The sequence below is a fragment of the Podarcis gaigeae genome (genome assembly GCF_964106915.1).
Source record: "Podarcis gaigeae genome assembly, chromosome: 14".
In the NCBI taxonomy this organism is placed as follows: Eukaryota; Metazoa; Chordata; class Lepidosauria; order Squamata; family Lacertidae; genus Podarcis; species Podarcis gaigeae.
The window spans coordinates 28,702,976-28,724,618 of NC_139690.1; the positions used below are offsets into that span (position 1 = coordinate 28,702,976).

A 21,643-nucleotide genomic window follows, 5' to 3' on the forward strand; every position below is an offset into this window, starting at 1 on the left:
AGCCCATAGATGACCCTTGGCATACATTTCTTCTTTGGATGTTGCCTCAGACTTGGCTGGAGCAGGCCGTGAAGAGAGGGAGGGGTTGGGCAGCTGTCTTCCCTGGCAATAAACAGGAAGGGGGGTGAAAGAGAAAAGCACCCAGCAGAGGAGGAAGTGCAGAGCTGTGGTTTCTGGGAGAAAAAGGACGGGACCAGTTGTCGCTGGTTCAGCCAAAGTCACCCCCTGCAGATGCGGTAATCCTGCTGCTTCCTGAGTCACCCTTTTTCTGTTTTGTGTTCTGTAGTCGGAAGGAAGTTGTTGCCAAAGCAGTTCTGCCTGGAAGGTCTTTTCTCGGTCCTTTCAGAATTGAGGGGGCCGAACCTGAAGCTAGCTGGATTGTCTTCACTATGACAGCTTGAGGGAAGCCAGGGCAGCGACTGAAACACACTGTACAACCAACACTCCTGCGAGGAGGGCTGCTGCTGCTGCTGCTCAGTCACTGGGCAAAGAGGCTGAGGGTCACCTCTGCTTATGCCCTGTGGGATGCTGTTCAGCTGTTGAAACCCAAAGTGGTGGAGAATGTTCTCAAAGGAGTTTGTCTTGGCTAGGGCTAGGTGATATATTGTTCAAAACTGGTTTGAAGTCCATATCATGATATTATATTGTTTTCATAGTTTGTGACCTGGATTCAATATGTTGTGAGTGAGTGAGTGTGTGTGTGTGTGTGTTATGCAAAAATCACAACATGGGAAAAACTGTGAAGCCAGCCAGTGCATCTATATATCTCCATCCGTATTTCAGACATTGTGATATATCAGAATATTAAGATGTTTAGCTGGTGGTATATCACAAAGTTGAAAACCAGATATCACCCAGCCCTACTGTTCGCCTCTACATAGTTTCATCTTTATTTCAGACCTCATTATATATTGGTATATCACAATGTTTAACTGGTGATACGTCACAATGTTGAAAACCAGATATCAGCCAGCCTTAGCCTTGGGGCCTGCCAGCTTGATTCTTGGCCATCTTTACTTATAACAGGTAGCTGGAGGGGACCACTTGGCTGGCAGGCCCAAGAGACCATTATTAATGGAGGTGCCTCCTTGTGTGAACCGGCAGTGGCAGGTGACTGACCAAGGAAGCCTCTGCAGGAGGGAGAGTTCCTTTCTGGGCCAGGTGCTCAAGCAGGTGCTTTGTCTGTGTGCAGGTCCAAGTGGGGTCAGGAATGCAGTTCCACAGCCCTTGCCCACCGCAGCTGATCTTATTAATTCCTTATGAGCCATCCTTGGTAGTTATTTGTTGAAAGGCAGGCATGCAAGTGTAAAAAATAAAAAGCTAGAACTGGGTGGTCTCTTTCCCAACTCACGTCCTTTTCCCCCACCCCTCCTGCTTGTAGGTGGATGGAGGCCTGCCTCAATGAAGAGTTGCCTCCCACAACGGAGCTGGAGGAGGGGCTCAGGAACGGGGTCTACCTGGCCAAACTTGGAAACTTTTTCTCCCCCAAAGTGGTGTCTCTCAAGAAGATCTACGACCGGGAGCAGACCAGGTATAAGGTAGGCAGGCATTTTTCTTCTGTAATGAAGCATCTCGCGGGGGCAGAAATAAGCAGTCGGCCCAACTGCAGCTGTTGGAAAGCCCAGAGCAGGATATATGAGAAGATGTGTCACAGTTGGTGTGCCCCGATTTTTATTTCGTTTCCTAAAAATTGGTGTATGGCTTTTCACTAGCAATAAGAAAGTATGTGAATAGTCTCAGTTTTGTTTGTTGATTGCAAAAAGTCTTCCTTAGAGGAGAGCATGGGATGCTTTCTGAAGGCCCTTGCAGCTATGGTGAGGCTCAGGTGGCAGCTTTTGCACAGAAATGTGTTAACACGACTCCCACCCCCACCCCAAATCCCTGGCTTCTGGGGTGAAGGGGGCTGATCCACCTGAACACAGTCTGCCTGCGTGCATGATGCTTCTCCGTTGTTTTATTTATTTACTTATTACCTGCCCTTCACCCTAAGGTCTCAGGGCAGGTTACAATACTAAAACACAATACCAAAAGCAGTTTTAAAGAAACTTACAATGCACCTTCCTTCACATCTCCCGCTTTTTCCTCTGCGTTTCAGGCTACGGGCCTCCACTTCCGGCATACAGACAACGTGATTCAGTGGCTGAATGCAATGGCAGAGATTGGCCTCCCCAAGGTAACTTTGCCTGGACTGGGAACGGAAGGAGTCTTTGAAGGTGGGGGGTGAGGTGTTGGCAGAAGAAATAGGCACATGGGAACCAAGACCGGAGCACTCCAAACCACTTTACCTCTTCACTCCAGGTTCTTGGCATAGTCGTCATGTTTCTCCCTCCTGCCAACTCTTCCTTGGGGTGCTGCAGAGTGCCCCCTCTCTTCTCCCTCTTCCCCCCTCCCCACAAAAGGACTGAGCTTGTGGGCACAGTGGAGTAAGCTCTGTTTTGCTCTGCCAAGCATGTGGAGGAATCAGTGAGCCCTTTTCTCTTTGCGTTCAGATTTTTTACCCAGAAACAACAGACATCTATGACCGGAAGAACATGCCACGCTGCATCTACTGCATTCACGCACTCAGGTAATCACACAGAGGGGCGCAGGTGAGGCGATACAACAGATGATGTTTTGAGGCTGGAAGAAACATCCTTGCCTGTCTGCCCCTTTCTCTTTCTCTCTGTCTCTTAGAAAGGTAACGGGCACCAACAGTCTGCTTCCCAGCAGAATCAGTCAATTCTCACTTTCCTTGCTTTGTTGGCAAGGAAATGCATTCTTTTCAACTGCCTACTTAAACCCCATCTGGGCTTACATTATGTTTGTTGATTCTATCAAAAATTAAACCACGCACCCATAGTTCCTGCCTGGAAAACTGAACATGCTAACGCTAACAGTATACAGTATTAGTTTCTAGGGTGGCCAGAAAAGAAATTAAACTTTTTCTGCCTTGGTCCTGAATTGGTTGTGCTAACATCAGCATGGATGGGTGATTAATCCTGCCCCCCACAGAACAATTCCCCCCCCCCCCGTTTCTGCCATGGTAAGAAGCTATTTATTCTTGGGAATTTCGGGAGTCTCCCTGCTTCTAATTTGCCCTGTTCTGGCAGGGGGGCGGGATCTTCTATGTGCAGAAGACTTAAGGGCAAGAGGCAACTTGAATCTAAAAGTCATAAGAGGAAGAGATCCCAAAAATTTCCTTCAAACAGCATTTCTGTGGCTTCTCCTTTAATCTCCTCCAGGAGGTTTTATTATTATTATTTTATTATTTATTGAATTTGTATACCGCCCTTCATCTGAAGATCTCAGGAGGTTCACAGCATAAAAGCAGTACAAAAACTCAAAATGCATAATAAAAGCAAGAGAAAGAACAAACGAACTCCTCCCCCCCCCACTGCCTGATCGTCCTTTATTTTTCCTCAGTTTGTACCTTTTCAAGTTGGGATTGGCCCCGCAGATTCAAGACCTGTATGGCAAAGTGGACTTCACAGGTGAGGGGAGCTCCTGCCTTCCTGTCCTTGGGTCGGCCATGGAGGAAGTGTCTCGAGTTTTTGTTTTTAGAAAGGGCACTATCTGGCTGTTGGGTTGGACAGCAGAGCCTCCCTTTGCTTTCTGCTAAAGATCAAACCCCAGACTTGGAGCAGGCCTTGCCGTTCTCGAGTGGGGGCCTTCCCAGGTGCTATCTCCTCCACCAGCAGTGGCTGGACCTGTCACTGGGATTTGTGGATGGCAGGGGGGAAGGAGATGGGGAAATACCTGGCTGCCTTCTTGTTGAACCCTTGGCTGGCTGCCTGCCTTTACCAGGTGTTCAAAAGGGCAGATGGGCATATCCTGGGGCTCACCTGCTGGTCCTTTTCCATTGTGCTATTCCAGAGGAGGAAATCAGCAACATGAGGCTCGAGCTGGAGAAGTATGGGATTCAGATGCCTGCCTTTGGAAAGATTGGTGGGATTTTGGCCAACGAGCTCTCTGTGGATGAAGCAGCACGTAAGGGGAAATGGGTTTCACCCTTTTCGGGTTGGTCGTATGAGATAGAGCATTGCCATGGAGACATAATCTATTGGAAGAATTAAATATGATGGAAGGGATTCGGTCTGTAAAAGTGGCAAAGGTTTTATATCATGCAGGGCCTGGAGGTTGCCTTCTGAGATGAGCACCTCTTTTGCAGCCACGGGTGCTTGCCAGTGTTGTGCTGCCAGAGCTCCTGTTCTCTGCCCAAGTGCCCACGTTCTCCTCCCAAGAAAAGGAAGGGGCTTGGGCTTGTGGGGTTGAGCATCTCCAGGGGCTGTGACTGACCAGAGCCTGTGCCTGGTGTTCTCTCCAGTGCATGCTGCTGTGATTGCAATCAACGACGCCATCGACCGCCAGATTCCTGTTGAAACGTTTGCGGCAATGAGGAACCCCAATGCCATGTTGGTGAATCTGGAAGAGCCCCTTGCGCCCACCTACCAGAGCACCCTGTACCAGGCGAAGCGGGACAAGACAGAAAATGCACGGAACAAGGTAGAGTTTATTTTTTATACTGCCGAATGACCCAAACCTCTATGAGGTTTGCACGTGGCACTTTCTGCTCCATATTGTGGAAGTGCTTAGACCTGCAGCTGGAGAGATTGCTTTGATGGCTTCGACCCACAGCTGCCTCAGGGTAGATCAGGCTTGCCACAAGGTGATAGCTCTGTCTTGTGGGGAGGAAAGGCTTGCTGTGCCCTGCTCTTCTCTTGCACCTCTCCAGGGCATGTGCTTGAATGAGTGCAGTGCCAGGACCTGCCGATGCACATGCCACATTTGAATTAAAATAGGAAAAGTCTCTTTGGCTAGGAATCAGGACTTGCATGGAACTTGGCAGGAAAGTGACCTAAGCTGAATTTCTGTCTGTCTGTCTTTAAACCAGACTGTGATAGTTAACACACAACTTTTCCTATAAAGCTCAAAGCAGTAAGGAAAGTGTGATTACTGTACATTGTTACTCCCCCAGGCCACCCCCCCTCCTAAGCTACATGCCTCCCCAGTCCAGTTTACTCTCCTTGAGTGTTTTTGTCTGGTAGGAGGTGCGCTTGATGTCTGGCAATGCAAACTCTAGGTTTGTGTAGTAACTAGCCTACTGTGAACTGTGCAGAGGTGAAATTTGCATCAGTTGCTCCACCCACTTTTGCCTCTGGCCCTGTGCACTGCTGGTATGTGGCCTCTGGAAGATTGCCCAGATAGGAATGCAGCCTTCAGTTTAGAAATGCTCCCTGACACTGCAGTAGATTGATTGAATACACGTTTGCAGCGTTGGGATACGGCTCTGAAAGCTGGTATTGCCTTGCAGCCACGTGGCTTGCACAACATGCTTCAGTCATTTCTTGCTAGTTGTTTGGGAATGTGCCTCTGGCAGTGCTGCTTGGTCTGGGAGAAGGATGGGGGGACGGACAGGGAATGTTCCCTTTCACTGCAGGAACTCGGTGTTGAGTCTCCAAGCGCCTTCCTGCTTTTGGGCAGTGGGGAGAAAGGCCTAGAGGCCCTTGCAGCAGTGTCTCCATGTGGGTCTAGTGCATCCGTCAACCTGTTTAGCCCCATGCCAGCGCCTTGGAAGCTTTTGCTGCCACCCCCAAAGGCAGCTCTAAGGAGGTGCTCCTGTCCTGACTGCTGTTTTCTCCCTTCTTCCTTCAGATTGCCTCTGAGGATATGGAAAGGGAAAGGGACGTGTATGAAGAGCTGCTGACTCAAGCAGAGATCCAGGGCAACGTCAACAAAGTCAACAGTAAGCCCATCATCCCCATCCTAGCCCTCCTGGCCCCTTTATGAGACACTCTTTGCCCAAGAAGCTCCTTTAGGAAGCAGAAAATCCCATCTCTGGATTCCCCCCCAAAAAACTACTCTCCAACACCATCCTTCTATGTGGGCTCCATTTGCCTCATGAATGTGTTTGAAATGCCGAACTAGAGACTTAGCTGGGAGTAAGCAGCAGGATGGGGGAGGCAAAGTGCCAGGAGAGACCATCCTCTGTCCATATTGCCACTCCCTCCCCCATTGGCTTCTAGAACCTTCTGTTGTGCTCTGGGACATCTCAGGCATGGGGAGCATTTGGGGTTCTGCATGGGGGGGTTGGAGGTGAAGAAGCCCTCCTGAGGAGGCCTTCCCAAGGCCAGCTGCATCCAGCTTTGCTTCTCTTTCTCTCTCTCCTCAGCCCACTCGGCCTTGTCCAAGATCGACCTGATTCTGGACCAAGGAGACCCTGCCGCATTGTACGCTGTCCTGTCATCGGCAGCCTTGGGTCTCCGGGGGCTGCGGCCGGAGAACAGCGACTGGTACCTGAAGCAGCTTCTGAGGGACAAGCAGCAGAAGCTGGAGGTAGGGGAGCCAGCAGGTGGGTGGTCCTGGCGCCTGCCTTGCAAGGAGCTCCTTCCGCTGGTGTGCAGTTGGCACCCAGGATGTCTTAAGGACCAACAACACAGACCCCGTGAATACATGGTGGCCCTGAGCAACTATTAAGTTTTTGTTCAGCATTGGCCACTGGCTTCCTAATCCGGTTGGCCTGACCTATTCATGGTCTCTTCTCCAAGAGCAAACTTCCTGTTCTGCTTTGAGATACTGCCCAGCTGCTGCTCTCCATGTTCGGCCAAGCGCTGGGAATTGTGGGAGGCGTTGCACAGAATGCTGCTGCCGCCTCCTCCACTTTCCCGGTCATGAATAAGGGGGTCAGCAGAAAGGAAATAAAGGGAGGTTCTGGACCTGCTGGGGCTGTTGGAAGCAGCACAGACAGGTCTACTCTTTCCCCCCTCAGGCCGGCAGAGCTGGGCCCTTGCAGAAGGAGGAGCTGCAGGCCGGGGTGGACGTGGCAAACGGCATGGCTCAGCAGTACCAGCAGAGTAAGATTTCCTCCGTGGGGCCCCTGCAGTTTGGGTTTTGCAGCTGGACAGGGCAGGCCTTTCTTGTGCTTCAACTGGAAAGCAAGTCCTCTCTTCAGCCCTCCGCCCTCCCTTCCTGCAGGTTCTGAAGCTGGGGGCTGTCCTCCCACCCAGTTTTCTTGTGACTGCTGTGAGAGCAACCTTCCCCAGCTTCACTTTCCCTCCCATTAAGAACACACCATCTCACTCTTGCTTTCTTTATTAATCCCCTCCTCATCTTTTTCAACTTTCATTTGTTTAATGCGGCTGTGGCTGGCACACCCTTCCATTTCCCCTCCCCTGTGGCCCAGGTGCCCTTGGGCATCTTTCCCTTGGGATGTACTGGCACTGCTGGGTGGGGTCAAGTCCTTCCCTCCCACTACATCACTCCCTGAGGGAGGAACCTCAGGTGAAGCATTGTCCCTGTTGTGAAAAAAGCAGTCCTGCAGCCCCAAAGGAACCTGTTGCATTGGGCTCTGCTGTGGTTGAAGTGGACAGTTTCCTTGTGAGGGGAAGGCATGGTGCTTTGCTGTCCGCTGCTTGAAGCAGCCAGATCCTCTTTTCACCTCTGTCCATTTGGAAGAGGAAGAAGCAGGTCAGCCTGGCATCCTCCCTAGGAGTTGCTCTCGGGGGTCAGCAACATGTCATCACTGTTATTCTTCTTGGTGCACCTGGCTTGCTCCTGGAAATGCTGGTACGCCCAGGAGCCTCCAGGGGAGCAAAAGCTTCATCCTCTCTCCATGGGCTCTCAGGATTGGCAGCTGTGGGGAGGATCAACACAGCCATCCGCAACGGCCTCGCTGAGAAGACAGTGGTGGAACTGATGAACCCCGAGGCCCAGCTGCCTCCAGTCTACCCGTTTGCTGCTGAGCTGTACCAGAAGGAACTGGCCACCCTGCAGCAGCAGAGTCCGGACGTAAGTCCCTTGAAGGCTTTTGCTGATGGCTTGCTTTTAAGGTGCCCTTGTGAGACATTGTTTGGGCATTCCTGCCAGGGCTGTGTGCATCCGTGAGAAATGCATGTTTTCCACCATGAGTCAAGGAGCTGGCTGTGGCTCCCTACTGCATGTGTATGCAGTGAGGAACATGACCCGTGCCGGATGTGAACTTGACAAGAAGCTCTTCCATGAGCTACATTCACAAGCATGCCGGCCACTCTGCCTCCCAGGGGCACCTTCATCCTTCTCTCCTCCTGCAGCATCGTTGGGACTTCATGCTGGGATGAGCATTTGGGGAAGGTGGATCAAGCTGTGCTTGGCTGTGCCTGGCCCCGGGGGCAGGAGCGCTGCTTGGCTGGCTGGCTGAACTTGGCGGTGCGGCGGGGTGTGTGTGGTGCTGAGGTTTTCTCCTACCATTTGCTTCTGAAATACCTCTGCTACTTTGGCCGATGTGATCTGCACTTTTTCCTCTTGTCCGTGTCTACTTAATGTGCACAAGTAGATCCCTCCAGGTCAGGCTTTCAGCCTGGCCTTCCAGGGATATTGCAGAATGCTTCTTTTGCTCAGAGAGAGGAAGAAATGATAAGAACCTTGAAATTGTTGACCTGGACCCAGATCCCTCCCCCCCCCCCGGACATTCTGCCAGTGGAGTTTAGCCAGTACCATCCCCCCTGAGGCCTTGCAGTCCTGGCCTCCCTTCCCAGGCTCCCTTTCCCCACTTTGTGTGGTCAGCATGGTCCTCTTTCTCTGTCTCCTCAGGGTCACCTCACACACCCAGAACTGTCGGTGGCTGTGGAGATGCTCTCTTCAGTGGCCCTCATCAACCGAGCTCTGGACTCCGGGGATGTCAACATGGTCTGGAAGCAGCTGAGCAGCTCAGTGACGGGTCTGACAAATGTCGAGGATGAAAACTCCCAGAGGTCAGACCCCCCACCTCCCTCCACAACACACCCACCAGCCTTTCTCTATTGAGAAGGGCCAAGTGCTGCTGATGGCTGAAATGGGAAGAGATGAAGGAAATGGGACCTGTTAGGCCCTCTGGCATCGTGATCCAGAGTCCTCTGAGTCCCAAGTGGAGGCTCTGGGGATGGACCAGAGGGCCCAACAGCGCCTCCAATGGCCAGTAGGAAGGAAGTGACAAGTGGTTTCCAGGAAGTGGGGTAGAAATAGTGATTGGACACTTCTGGCCTGTGAGAGCCCCTTTTGAGGCTCTGGCTTTTGGACCCTCAGGGTTAGGCCAGGGGAGCAGGCCTTGAAGGGTTTCCTGCAGGCAAACCCCTTTGCATTCATGTGCTCCAGATCATTGCCACTGGGAATGGTGCCTTTTGTGCAGGCCTTCCACTTCCTTCATCTCCTGTGGCTTTGCCTGTGTCTTCATGTTTTGTTCTTTCAGTGGCCAGCCCCTTGACATGTGCTGTCTTGACTCTCGGCAGATACATTGAGGACTTGCTGAAGCTGAAGAGTCAGGCACGGAGCGAAGGGGCAGAGTTCATCACCTGGAATGACATCCAGTCGTGCGTTGACCGGGTGAACGTGGCAGTGCATGAAGAGCATGAGCGTAAGTGGCTCTCAGGGTGTGGAAGCTTCCTGGGGGGGACGCCCTTGTTGCCCAAGCCTCCGTCCAAGCCCCATCAGGGCTAGTTGGTGGCTTGGGATCCGAAAGCCTTGCTTTGGTCCTGTTGGTGCCATGACTGGGTGCGCAGGACTTCTTAGCGAGCCTGAGATCACTGGTGAAATCAAGGCGCCATTCTGGGAATGGATGTGAAGGCAGCAAAGCACAGAAGGGCATATTCAGAGGTGGAGTGTGTGTCTTTTGCGTGGCCAATGTCTAGTTCAATTGGTGGCCACGCAAGGCAGTTTTCTAGCCCAGACTGTCATAGGTTCGTCAGGTGGTTGCCTTATCTATAAAAGTATCAGATCAACAGGAAGTTGTGGGCTGAAAATAACACGGTGCAACCCCAAACACTTGGGATGCTAACCAGGCAAGACAGCATGCCAGGATGTGCTGTCGAAAGTCTGGCCCATCTTGTCTTCCCTGTGCACTCGGCCTCTGTTAGGGTGAGGTCAGTGTCTCCCTTGAGGGAGGAGACGGTGCTCCTCCTCCTCAGGGGCAGGAGAATGGGAGGACCTCCTTCAGCCCGGGAACGTCAGCAAGGGCGAAGTGGGTCTCATCAGAGGGAGGCAGTTCCTCCACTGTCCAGCATCTCTTGTGTTCAGCAGGTGCTTCCGTTGCTCTGAGGAACAAGATGCCAGAGGCCTTGTCAGGCTTTAGCTGCCTTGAACTCAGCCAGTCCGATTAGGGTTTTTATGGCTGGTGTATGGTTTTAACATCGTCTTCTATAGTTCTATAAATTCATATTTAGGGCTAGTATATTACTTTTGTAATTTGTTTTATATTTTAATACCGCATGAAAGCAACCTTGGGAAAGTCGTTTCCCTAAAGGGTGGCATATAAGCCTTTAGAGGGGGAAAACGGCAAAGTCAGCCCTCCCTGCCTGCTCCCCTCTGTGAGCTCTCCCAGTCAACCCTGGCTGCTCCCTCAGCCCTTTCAGTAAACTGGGGAGTGCTTTTCCCTTCCTTTCCTGGCCTTGTCCTCAGGTGCCTGGCCTAACAGTTGCAGTGTGTGGGCCAGCAGAGAGCAGGAGCAGAAGGCCTACCGGGGGAGGGTGCCTCATGTGCCCCTAGAGATCCCCCTGCCTTCATCCTTCCTTTCTGTCCTGTTTGCTCCAGGGATCTTGGCAATCGGGCTCATCAATGAGGCTTTGGATGAAGGAGATGCGAGGAAGACCTTGCAGGCACTGCAGATTCCTGCAGCAAAGCTGGAGGGGGTCACCCCCAAAGTAGCACAGCATTACCAAGATGTGCTGCTCCGCACCAAGAGGGAGAAAGCTCAGGTGTGTTGGGCATCCCTCCCTGCATCCAGGGGTGGGGAGGTTTTCACTGTCTGACTGGGAGTGTTCCACAGCCCCATACTTTAGCGGGGTCAGGCCAGATAACCTGGGCCGTCCTTCGACGCCCAGGGAGGATGGCCGTGATGCCTCTGTTGGCTCTCAGGGGCCTTTGAGTGGCCTCCTGTCTGTGCACTGTCAAGGTATGCAACTTCTGCCACAGCTTTGGGGTCCTCTTTGGCCCATCAATAAGATACTTGTATGCAATGTTGATGTTTATTAATAGCATTGCTTGTCCCCAGCCCCCTTTATGTTCATGAGCTTCTGTTGAGTCTCGTTTGGCCCATCAGGAAAATTTCTGGTTCTCTGAGGGAAGGGGAGGCAGAGACCCGGCCAATCTCCTTCCACCCACTTAGAGCAAGGGGTAGCCAATATGGTGCCCTCAGGATACCGTTGGACTCCAACTTCCAGCAAGGCCGATGGTCAGGGATAATGGTAGGAGCTGCCACCATCCCTTTCAAAGAGAGTATTTCACTCTTCATCAGTGCTTCATCAGAGGCAAGCTGGACTGTGTACCATTTAGCTAAATGGATTTTAGTTTAAAACTGAGCCAGTCTGTAGGTGGAGGCAAATGTTGCTTTGCACGCCAGTCATCTAGCATTTCTAAATTGGACTGGCTGAGACTGGAGTGGGCTGGGAAAATTGAGAGGCAAAGCAGGCCTTTTGCCCCTCCGCTCGGTATGACATCCTCTCTTCGGTTTGGCTTCAGTTTCTCTGCTGGGGATGAACCTTGCTTTGCTTTGCTTTCAGGAAACTCGGGATGAAACAGCTGTCCTCTGGCTGGATGAAATCCAGGGGGGTGTTCTCCAGGCAAACAGGGACACAGAGGAAGCCCAGCGCTGTGAGTCTCCCTGTCGTCTTTTCAGCGGGGGGGGGGGGGGGTTGGGGGGGGGAAGCTGCCAATCTCTGTTCCCATCTAAAGATGCAACCATGCCAGTGGGGTGGGAAGCAGGTTCTGTTTGTTTGGACACTGGCATTTCTCTTGGTCACACTTCCCAGAAGCCTGCTTCCTAATACCCAACTGGCATTGGGGTCATTTTAGCCCTAGGGATCAAGGATGTCTCTGTAACTTGGCTTCTGGCAGCGAGGGAACCGCCAGAAGGCCCTCGGCACTGGACCTCAGTGTCCGGGCAGAATAATGGAGGTGGAGACGTTTATTTTTGTGGCCGCTCAGACTCTCCTCTACCCTCTCCCTGCGTTTTGGCCTGTGTCTCTGCAGAGGTTGCAAGGGCTTCTCTTGCTTTTATCTCAGTTGCCTTAGGGATCCTGGCCATCAACGAGGCAGTGGACCAAGGAGATGTTGGGGTAACCCTGGGTTGCCTGCGTTCAGCTGACGTAGGGCTGTATGGCGTGACCCCAGAGTGTGCAGACACTTACCAGCAGGAGCTGGCGGACGTCAAGAGGACGAAACTGGCAGCAGGTGAAGGCGGGGGCTGGAGAGGAATGGGGGCTGTGGTCTGTATGGGCCTGGACTGGCGGAGGGGAGAGGCTGTGTTGACAGCTAGGCTGTCTTTGGCCATCCATGTCAGTGTTTGTAAAAAGCAAAAAAAGGTTTTATTCACATTAAAGAAACAGTGGCCATTTTAGCCATTACAATCCAGGCCAGCTTTGCCTCCGCTCCCCACTTTGCTCCTACCAGAGTACTTGCCTGGCAGTGTCTGCACACATTGTGCCACAGAGCCCCACGGTTCCTCCTCACGGAGGCAGAGAAAAAGGGCTTCTTTGTCCCCCTCCCCACGACATCCCATTTCTTCCAGGAGACAACGGCAGTGAGTGGGTGAAGCACTGGGTGAAGGGAGGCTACCATTATTACCATAGCCTGAGGACCAAAGAAGGAAGCTGGGAAGAGCCCCAGGGAGGATTTGTGCCAAACAACACACAGCTCTCCCGGGAGGATATCCAGGTATGTTGAACATGTGCCACCTCCTCTAGTCCTCAGCACCACCAAATCAGGGCCAAGTGCCTCTTGACCTGGTCAGTGCAAGGGAGGGGTGTCATCACGGGGTATCAGGTTTGCTTTGCCCCCTCTCAAGTGATCCTTGATTTCCTTTGCTCAGTCACTGACATGTGCAAGGCCCTTTATGACTTCAGGGGGCAGTTTGGGTGCTTCTGCTGCAAGATTTTTTCTCGCTATTTCTTTAAAACAGAACTATGATAGGAGTGGAGAAGTGGGACCCACTTCCTTGACTTGGCAGGAATACCACCTGCTATTTGGTTCTTCCCCTCCCTTCCAGCTGCTCATTATAAAAGCTATTATGTAACTTGAGCAATGGGTCTTAAGTTTGCTGGTTTCCCTTCTCCCTCCCCATCCCACTTTCCTTTTGTGCCAAGTCTATTAGATTGTAAGCCTGTGGGCACAGCCTGCTTTTCTAATCTTGGTACAATGCCTGGAAAATTGTAAGGTAGTAGCTATATAAGATAGTTGCAGCAAAAAGAATAGCCTCGTAGTACCTTAAACACTAAGAAATGTATTATGGCATAAACTTCAGGTGCTTCATCATTATTAATAATAATAATAATAATAATAATAATAATAATAATGGTTTACGTTCCAGATAAAAACCATAAAATACAATTATATCAGCAAAATATTAAAATGACATTAAAACCTGGTAGTACCCCTACACAAGGGACGCGGGAGGCGCTGTGGGTTAAACCACAGAGCCTAGGACTTGCCGATCAGAAGGTTGGTGGTTCGAATCCCTGCGACGGGGTGAGCTCCCGTTGCTCGGTCCATACTCCTGCCAACCTAGCAGTTCGAAAGCACATCAAAGTGCAAGTAGATAAATAGGTACCACTCTGGCGGGAAGGTAAACGGTGTTTCTGTGCGCTGCTCTGGTTCGCCAGAAGCGGCTTAGTCATGCTGGCCACATGATCCAGAAGCTGTACGCTGGCTCCCTTGGCCAATAAAGCGAGATGAGTGTCGCAACCCCAGAGTCGGTCACAACTGGACCTAATAGTCAGGGGTTCCTTTACCTTTTAGTACCCCTACACAGTGGCAAAAGGGCAGCAAAGGCAAAGTAAAGGTCCCTGAAGGTAGAGTGAATAAACACTCCCTGAGGTGATGCAGGGAGCACCTGACAGCCCATCAGAGGCAGCAACTCCTTCCACCATGAAGGCCGTTCTCTTGGGTCACCCTGAGTTGAGGGACCTGCCTCTGGGGCAAGGATGGGTATTGGTTGCCTTTTGGCCAGGTGCTGAGTGCAGCCTTTTTCCTCCCCCCCCCCCCCGCTGCCTTTCCCCGGGCCAATGGGGATCTAGAGCTCCATCTCTGCCGTCACCGCCGCGTACAACCGAGAGCAGCTCTGGCTGGCCAACGAGAACCTGATTACCAGGCTGCAGGCCTGTTGCCGCGGCTACCTTGTCCGCCAGGAGTTCAGTGGCCGGATGCGTTTCTTGAAGAAGCAAGTTCCTGCCATCACCTGCATCCAGGTACAGGGGGAACTGGTGGTGGGAGGGCAGGGAGAACTTGGGGAGAGAAAGCAAAGAGCTGCCGGGGGTGGGCATTGAGGGTAGGGAACTCTGGGTCAGGGATGTGTAATGTGGCTGGTCTGTGGCGGTACCCACTTGGCAAAGCTTCCTTTGGTCTGTTGGCTGGACTTTTTCAAGCTACCCACAGTCAACTCTTTTGTTCTCATTCTGTTGTTTGCGGTTGCTGGCTGGGGATACCATGTTCCGCAGGCTGTATCTCACGGCTGTGGAGAATTGGAGGAGCCCAGTTCTGATGCCAGAGTGATGGGCAGCTAAGCAATGGGCCATGCAGCCCCCCTAAGTACCTGCTTCTTTCGCCCCAACCAAATCATGCAGGAGAACAGCCCAGCATTGGCTTGGAAGAGTTTTTTTGGTCTTTCCTGCTGGGGTAGGGGAGTGAGGTTTTTTAAGCTTTAAGCTCCCCCAGGGGATCTGTTGCAAGGGTGGTGGATATTTTGGTTCCTTGTTTTCAAATCTGGGTGAGAGAGGCTCTTTGGAGAGAGCTGGCCATGCTGCTGAAAGCCCAGATCCTGTTTGCTGCTCATTACAGTGCCATGGCTCCTTGGCACTGTTTCTGTTCAGAGTCCCTTGTTTTGAGGTGGTTTGGCTTTCACTAGAGGCTGTTTTTGGTCCAGCAGCTGAGCAAAGAGAAGCAGTGGCTGTCCCCAGCTGTGATCAGTTTTGGGGTGCAGACTGGAGGGAAGTGGGGGGTGTAGAAGCATACAGGAGATGTTGCAGTCAGGCAAAGGAGGCCTCTAACCTGGTGTTGGGTTTGGTTTCAGTCTCAGTGGCGTGGCTACAAGCAGCGAAAGGCCTATCAAGACCGCCTGAAGTACTTGGAGGCCCACAAGGATGAAGCGGTGAAGGTAATTATCTTTCTAGGTCAGGCACTTTGGAATTGGAGCTCACCCCACCCCACACCTACTCTGTCTTTCCAGGATGGATAAAACTGGTGGTCTCCTTCCCCTCCCACTTCCTTGCCTCCGCCAAAGCCCTCTGGGACTCCTAGTGGCTGGTCTTAACCCCTTCATACTCAAAATAGCACTTATACATATTTACGCTTGACAACAATATTCCACACTCTTTTAGATGTGGCGGCCATTTTATGTTAGGCCATGCCCTCGCAGCAGCCATTTTGTAACCAGCACCCACAAAATTCCCATGTGCCCACTAGCCCCAAAGAGTTGGCAACCTCTGCTTTCAAACAGACCAGATATGAAATCCTCTGGCCCATGGGTCTAATCCAGCCTTCCGGGCCTTTCCACCAAGCCCCAAGCCATGCCCCCTCCTCTTTGGCTGTGCTTGCTTCGCTTCTCCACCCTCTCACAAGAGGCCAGCAATATTCCCATGTCTCTTCCAGAAAAAGGCTAGCAGTGGTTGTCTGCCCTGATCCCCTTTTGCCTGATCTTCTTCTACTTGCTTTGCCTCTCTCAGTTAACCTCTCACTCTCCCCCACCCCCCGCAAAAAAAAAGGAAAGGAAAAGAAGGTCCTGTTCCTCTTTCGGCCATCTGCTTCCCTCTTCCTCACTGCCATGGTGCCTGCAGGCAAAACAAAAACAACATCCCCTTGGTAGGGCCAAGCACTACTCAGGCCTTCTCCTTCCCAAACGTGTCCACAGTAACCTCCTAGGAAATGACTCGGCCACCTGCTTTGAAGCCTCCTTTCCCACCTCACACCCATGCAAGGCATCTCCTGGTGCATGGTGTGCTTCAGCCAAGATTGGAAAGCTCAGCCATGGATTGTCACCTCACCTGGCATTGTAAGGAGAGAAAAGGAAGGGGCTTCATCTGACCCACGTGCAACCAGGATGAGGATACAAAGCCAGGGGCTCCACCTACCCTTCTCTACCAGAAAGCAGGAGGTCCCAGAGCCCCCATTCTCCCTCCACTCCCCCCTACTCAGCTTAGTGCAGCACCTATTTCAGCACCCATTCTCAATTTTCCCATCTTCCACAGATTCAAGCCATGACCAGGATGTACCAGGCCCGGAAACGGTACCGAGGTCGGCTGCAGTACTTCCGGGATCATGTAAGTGCATTGCAGGTGGGGCACCTGGGATTGCTGGATTCCCTCCCATCAGCCTTGGTGACCAGCAGGGCCAATGGATGATGGTGGTGTCAATCATGATGATGATCGTGGAGGTTGCAGTCCAGTGACATCCAGGGGTGGAAGGGCATAGATGGAAGCACTGCTGTGCTGCTCTTGCCATGGGACAGGATGGCAAAGGGTTTGCTTTTGTCTCTTGGCTAGATCAATGACATTGTGAAGATCCAGGCCTTCATCCGTGCCAATAAAGCTCGCGATGACTACAAGACGCTGAGTGAGTATTGCCAGGAAGGGAGGCTCACGCAGCTAGTCATGTCCTGAAACTGCCCAAGAAGGGACTGTTGTGGCAAGCAGGACGGCCATTTTTCATTGGTTTCCTACAATCCAGTTGTCGCACAGGGGACATAAGGGGACAAAGCCACTCAGTGGAAGCTTTTTCTCTGTAACTGGCATTGTGAGGTAACCATGGCAATATTCGGCCCTGGCTATTTTGGTCATGGAAGTGGGTTTGGCATGTGACCTCGCCAAAGCTTATTAAGAAGTGGATTGCTTCACTTGCCTGTCCTGTTTCTGCTGAGAGCCTGTCTTGGCTCCTTGGACCTCCCCACTCCCTCCCTCCTCTTCAAAACGGGGCAAAATGGGAGGGGTTTGGGTTCTTTCCTTTCAGTCTGTCTGCTTCTTATGTACACAAGAAAGAGCGATTCTCTCATGAAAATAAATGAAAGGCCTGCTCCTTTTGTGCCATCAGCATTTGTCACCATTCCTTGGCTGGCGTCTTTCCCTCCACAGTCAATGCTGAAGACCCCCCGATGGCGGTTGTCCGGAAGTTTGTGCACTTGCTGGATCAGAGCGATCAAGATTTCCAAGAGGAACTGGACGTGATGAAGCTGCGTGAGGAGGTCGTGACCTTGATCCGCTCCAATCAGCAGCTGGAGAATGACCTCAACCTCATGGACATAAAAATTGGCTTGCTGGTGAAGAACAAAATCACGCTGCAGGTATAGTCCCCGCTGTCTGGGAGGGGAGCAATCCCCCTTGCCAAGTTCTCCTCAAGCAACAAGGACACAGTTGTGTATGGCGGGCTCTGAAGGTTTTCGTTAGTAGTCACTGAAAGTTAGAACTCATAAAGCAACAGTTTCCCTCTCGTCAATAATTTCCCTGCCAGACCAGATCAGTTATCTGTCAGTTGTCGTATAGCTGATGAGAAAGATGGCCACATCCACATAACGTGACGGTCGGGGGTATCCTGTACTTCTAAATATGGTAGGTTGTGTATCAGCAAAGATAAGAGGCCCCCAAAAATTCAAGGGATATCCAAATCCCCCAATTTGACTATTGCCTTATGTAGATTTGGTAAGCATCTTTGTTCTTTTTCTGTCCCAATATTTCCATTTCAATGATTGATAGATCTACTGATACTGCTCAGCAGGTAAGGAAAACTTGGATTTGAGGGCCAGAAGGGTGCTAGCCAGTATTTCCAAGTCTGCCAAAGTCTACTCTTGGATCAAATGTTCATTCTCGTGGCCAACCCCGACATCCCACCTGGAGAGTCAGCGGCAGGAGACGAGGCCAGGGTCCCAGGGAAAGGATGAGATGCTAAGCACAGGCTCTGAATTCCCCTCTGCCCTTCCCTCCTCGCTGCAGGACGTCGTGTCGCACAGCAAGAAGCTTACCAAGAAGAATAAGGAGCAGCTCTCGGACATGATGATGTTGAACAAGCAAAGGGGAGGCTTGAAGGCTCTGAGCAAAGAGAAGCGGGAGAAGCTGGAGGCCTATCAGCACCTCTTCTACTTGCTGCAGGTGAGGAGAGAGGAGGAGCTGTAGCGGGAGGTGACCCTTTGTCTTCTCTCCTTCTCTTCTCTCCATGAACTGCTCTCCATGATCCCCTCCTTGTTTCGCTGCAGACTAACCCCACTTACCTGGCTAAGCTGATTTTCCAAATGCCCCAGAACAAATCCACAAAATTCATGGACTCTGTCATCTTCACGCTGTACAACTACGCCTCCAATCAGCGGGAGGAGTACCTGTTGCTGCGCCTCTTCAAGACTGCGCTGCAGGAGGAGATCAAGTACGTGGGTCGGGAGCCTTTAACTCTCAGGGGCTGCATGGGGCATAAAGACACCTGTTAGGCTACAGCTGTTCACCACGCTTTGGGCTCTCATTTTTTTAGTAGAGGTGCAGCTCTTGGTTACCATGGGGAGTCGTGGAGCCCAGACACCTGTCACAGAGGGCAGCTTTCTTTGGGCTTCTGGTTCCTGCTGTCACTTTGGCTCCCAAGTTGGAAGGCCAGGCATGAGTTTGCCATGTGGTCAGCAGTAAATGCTCACATGTGGTTGTAAGGGGAGGAGCAATGAAGCTATTTAAACTATTAAATTGAAATACTCAGAAAGAAAAAAAATGCTTTCCCCCTGACTTTGCATTCTCAGTTATAGTGGTGTGGGGGGCCCTTTCACATTGGAATAAGTGCACCACCCTGAGATTTTGTGATGAAGGGTAGTATATAAATTGGCTATAGATAGACAGACAGAGGTACTTGTGCTTCCCTCTTGGTGGGAGGCTGGCCGGCCATTGACTAATAGGAGAGGCAGGGAGGAAACTCCTCCTGGTTGAAGGTTCTGAAACAACCTGCAAACAAAAGCTGGACCTGAAAACCGGAGGATGACAACAACAACAACAACAACAACAACAACAACAGGAATGTATGAAAGAGAAGTATGAAAATTGGAAGGCCACCCTCTGGGCTTGGGTACCAGCATCTTCTGCTGGGAAAGTAAGCTGGTTTTCATCCACATGTGTTTCCAGCAAGCCTTTCTCGCCTTCTTCCAGATCAAAGGTGGATCAGCTGCAAGAGATTGTGACGGGAAACCCCACAGTGATCAAAATGGTGGTGAGCTTCAACCGTGGTGCTCGTGGACAGAACACCTTGAGGCAGATCCTGGCACCGGTTGTGAAGGAGATCATGGAGGACAAATCTCTCAATATTAAAACTGATCCAGTGGACATCTACAAGTCCTGGGTCAACCAGATGGAGTCGCAGACCGGAGAGGCCAGGTATGAGGGGCTGTTCATGCTCACAGGAGGTGCCAAAAAAGGTCTGGACATTTTTCAGGGGAGAGAGAGACACATCCTCATTTGGATTTTCACGTTTTGTGGCGGCTTGTATCTGAAAAGTTCCTTTTTCCCTTCGAAAGTTTTAAAAATAGATTCCATTCACTGATACATAAGATTAAATGTTTAGACCTGGAGGCCTCACAGTCATGGCCTTAGGAAAGGTCATGTAGTCATTCCAGGACACAAAGGTGAGCTGAACCTGGCAAAAGGTTTAGAGCCATTTTTTAAAAACCATGTTCTCAGTAAAGAGCGATATAGAAAGCTGCTTCATTCATTCCTCCCTTCTGCTTTGGGGGAATTTATCAAGGGTCAGATGGACATAGGAGAGGAATGTCGGCAAAGACCTCAAAACCCAAAGCTCCTGCTAGACTCCCTATGTCCCCCCCCCCACTCTGGGCTACCTGCCACCCACCGTCCTGTGGGAAGGATGATTGGGACAGAAGACTCCCTTAGAGCCCATACCTGCGGGCCTTTCTCTCTCCCCACCCCCCACCTCAAATAGGGCTGATCTGTCACCAGGTGCCCCCTGGGCAGGATCCAGATGGCTGTTTATGCACATGTGCTGTTTGTTGTGTCTGTCCAGCATAAGCTGGAGGGCTAAGAGGGGGATGCAAGCGGCAGCACCCTCCAGCCGACACTTCCCACCACTCACCTGCCTATGGCTTTCCCTTGACAGTAAGCTGCCTTACGACGTCACTCCGGAGCAAGCCCTGGCCCACGAGGAGGTCAAGACGCGCCTGGATGCCTCCATCAAGAACATGCGGGCCATCACCGACAAGTTTCTGCTGGCCATCATCGGCTCCCTGGAGAAAATCCCGTGAGTGTCCAAAGCTGCCCCTCGGGCAGATGCAGGCGGAGGAGGGTCCTTCTAAGCTTCTCTCCGCCTCTTTCCTCATTCCCGGCCTTGTTCTCCCTCTACAGCTACGGCATGCGCTTCATTGCCAAGGTCTTGAAAGATTCACTACACGAAAAATTTCCTGACGCCAGTGAGGATGATCTGCTGAAGGTGAGGAAGCAGGGTTTCTCAAACACACACACACACACACACACACACACACACACACACACACACTCCACTTGCTTCGCGCTCTCTTGGTCAGACCACCTATCAATCACATTTGCAGCTCCAGCGACCTAGGTGAGCATGGTGGTGGGGGCTGCTTTGAGAGCAGAGGGGGTGGACTCGCTGCTTCTACTGCATCTCTCTCTCTCTCTCTCTATCTCTGCTGGGCTTGTTCCTTCTCTCTAAAGAGCTGCAGCCAGTGGTCACACTTGGTCTCAGCAGCAGCCTGTGCCACTTTCCTTTTTTTAAAAAAAGAGAGCTTTTCAGGTAGACAAATAAACTTTTTTTCAAAAAATGTTTTTCAAAAGAGCAAGGATGTCTCTCTGGTGGATGGTCAGTGGCACTCTCTTCTCATACAAGTTTAAAGCCTGAGAGAACTCACGAGGATGGCCTTTCCGTCCAGTGGGTCTGCCCTGTTTTGGGGACTGTCGTGACCTGTGCCTGGCAGTTTCTCTCAAAGATAAAGAGCCATCTTGTGCCTTCTTCTAAAAAAGAGACCTGAATGCTGTTGTTTTCTTCTTCTCTTCTAGTTCTGTGCTTTCCCACACTGAAGCATCGAATCTAGGCTTTCTCTGCAGGTGAATTCTTTTTTTAAAGCATGCCTTTAGGTGGGAAGCAAGCGGAGGAGCTTGCAGCGGCCACAGGGTAGCAGCAAAAAGTCAGGATGGAAGTGCACAATTCAGGGTGGGGGAAGCTGCTAGAGCAGCCAATGAGCTGAAACCATTCAACTTTTTCATTAAAGTGGCCTGTGAACTCCTGGCTTCTCCGTATCTCTGGGGAAAGAGCTGGGAGCCCTTAGCCCATGGATCACTGCCCATTCCCCATAGTCCAGCAGCGAAAACTTCCTAGCCTGTGGCTTTCTTTGACTACTGCCTTTTGAGGCTGTTGGGGAGGCAAGATTATAGCTCCAAGGCACTTCCGTGGGAGCCAACCCTCCCTCCCTTTCTTTCCTGGCGAGTCTCCAACCAGACAAATGGCACCTGCTTAATGTAGCCACCCAGTGGAGCTGAGAAATGATCTGCCCCGGGGCGTCTGTGCTGGATGTTCCGTTTGCCAAGTCCTTGCCTTGTTTCTGGCTCTTCCTGGCTTCTTCCGCATCTCAGCTGCATTTCCCAATGTGGCTAATTCTCTTCCAAAGTGAGGAAAACAGCAGCTGCCTGCCTGCCTGCTCCCAAATGCCTGCGGCTTCCTTTCCTTTCTAAAGCCCTATTGCCTCCCC

At 51.5% G+C, this 21,643-nt stretch overlaps 1 protein-coding gene across 1 annotated transcript in view; it reads left to right on the forward strand.

Moving 5' to 3' along the window:
- IQGAP1 (IQ motif containing GTPase activating protein 1) overlaps positions 1-21,643 on the forward strand; it is a 45,936-nt gene that overhangs the window by 16,185 nt on the left and 8,108 nt on the right. The window contains exons 3-28 of the mRNA XM_083713326.1: positions 1,382-1,538; positions 2,096-2,173; positions 2,490-2,566; positions 3,403-3,470; positions 3,853-3,966; positions 4,304-4,482; positions 5,632-5,722; positions 6,149-6,312; positions 6,746-6,830; positions 7,601-7,764; positions 8,545-8,705; positions 9,219-9,343; positions 10,516-10,679; positions 11,484-11,574; positions 11,986-12,153; positions 12,491-12,636; positions 13,995-14,165; positions 14,987-15,070; positions 16,161-16,232; positions 16,455-16,524; positions 17,040-17,248; positions 17,895-18,050; positions 18,155-18,318; positions 19,077-19,301; positions 20,038-20,178; positions 20,283-20,367. Coding sequence (XP_083569452.1) covers positions 1,382-1,538; positions 2,096-2,173; positions 2,490-2,566; positions 3,403-3,470; positions 3,853-3,966; positions 4,304-4,482; positions 5,632-5,722; positions 6,149-6,312; positions 6,746-6,830; positions 7,601-7,764; positions 8,545-8,705; positions 9,219-9,343; positions 10,516-10,679; positions 11,484-11,574; positions 11,986-12,153; positions 12,491-12,636; positions 13,995-14,165; positions 14,987-15,070; positions 16,161-16,232; positions 16,455-16,524; positions 17,040-17,248; positions 17,895-18,050; positions 18,155-18,318; positions 19,077-19,301; positions 20,038-20,178; positions 20,283-20,367 — 3,409 coding nt within the window. The remainder of the gene's footprint in view (positions 1-1,381; positions 1,539-2,095; positions 2,174-2,489; positions 2,567-3,402; positions 3,471-3,852; positions 3,967-4,303; positions 4,483-5,631; positions 5,723-6,148; positions 6,313-6,745; positions 6,831-7,600; positions 7,765-8,544; positions 8,706-9,218; positions 9,344-10,515; positions 10,680-11,483; positions 11,575-11,985; positions 12,154-12,490; positions 12,637-13,994; positions 14,166-14,986; positions 15,071-16,160; positions 16,233-16,454; positions 16,525-17,039; positions 17,249-17,894; positions 18,051-18,154; positions 18,319-19,076; positions 19,302-20,037; positions 20,179-20,282; positions 20,368-21,643) is intronic.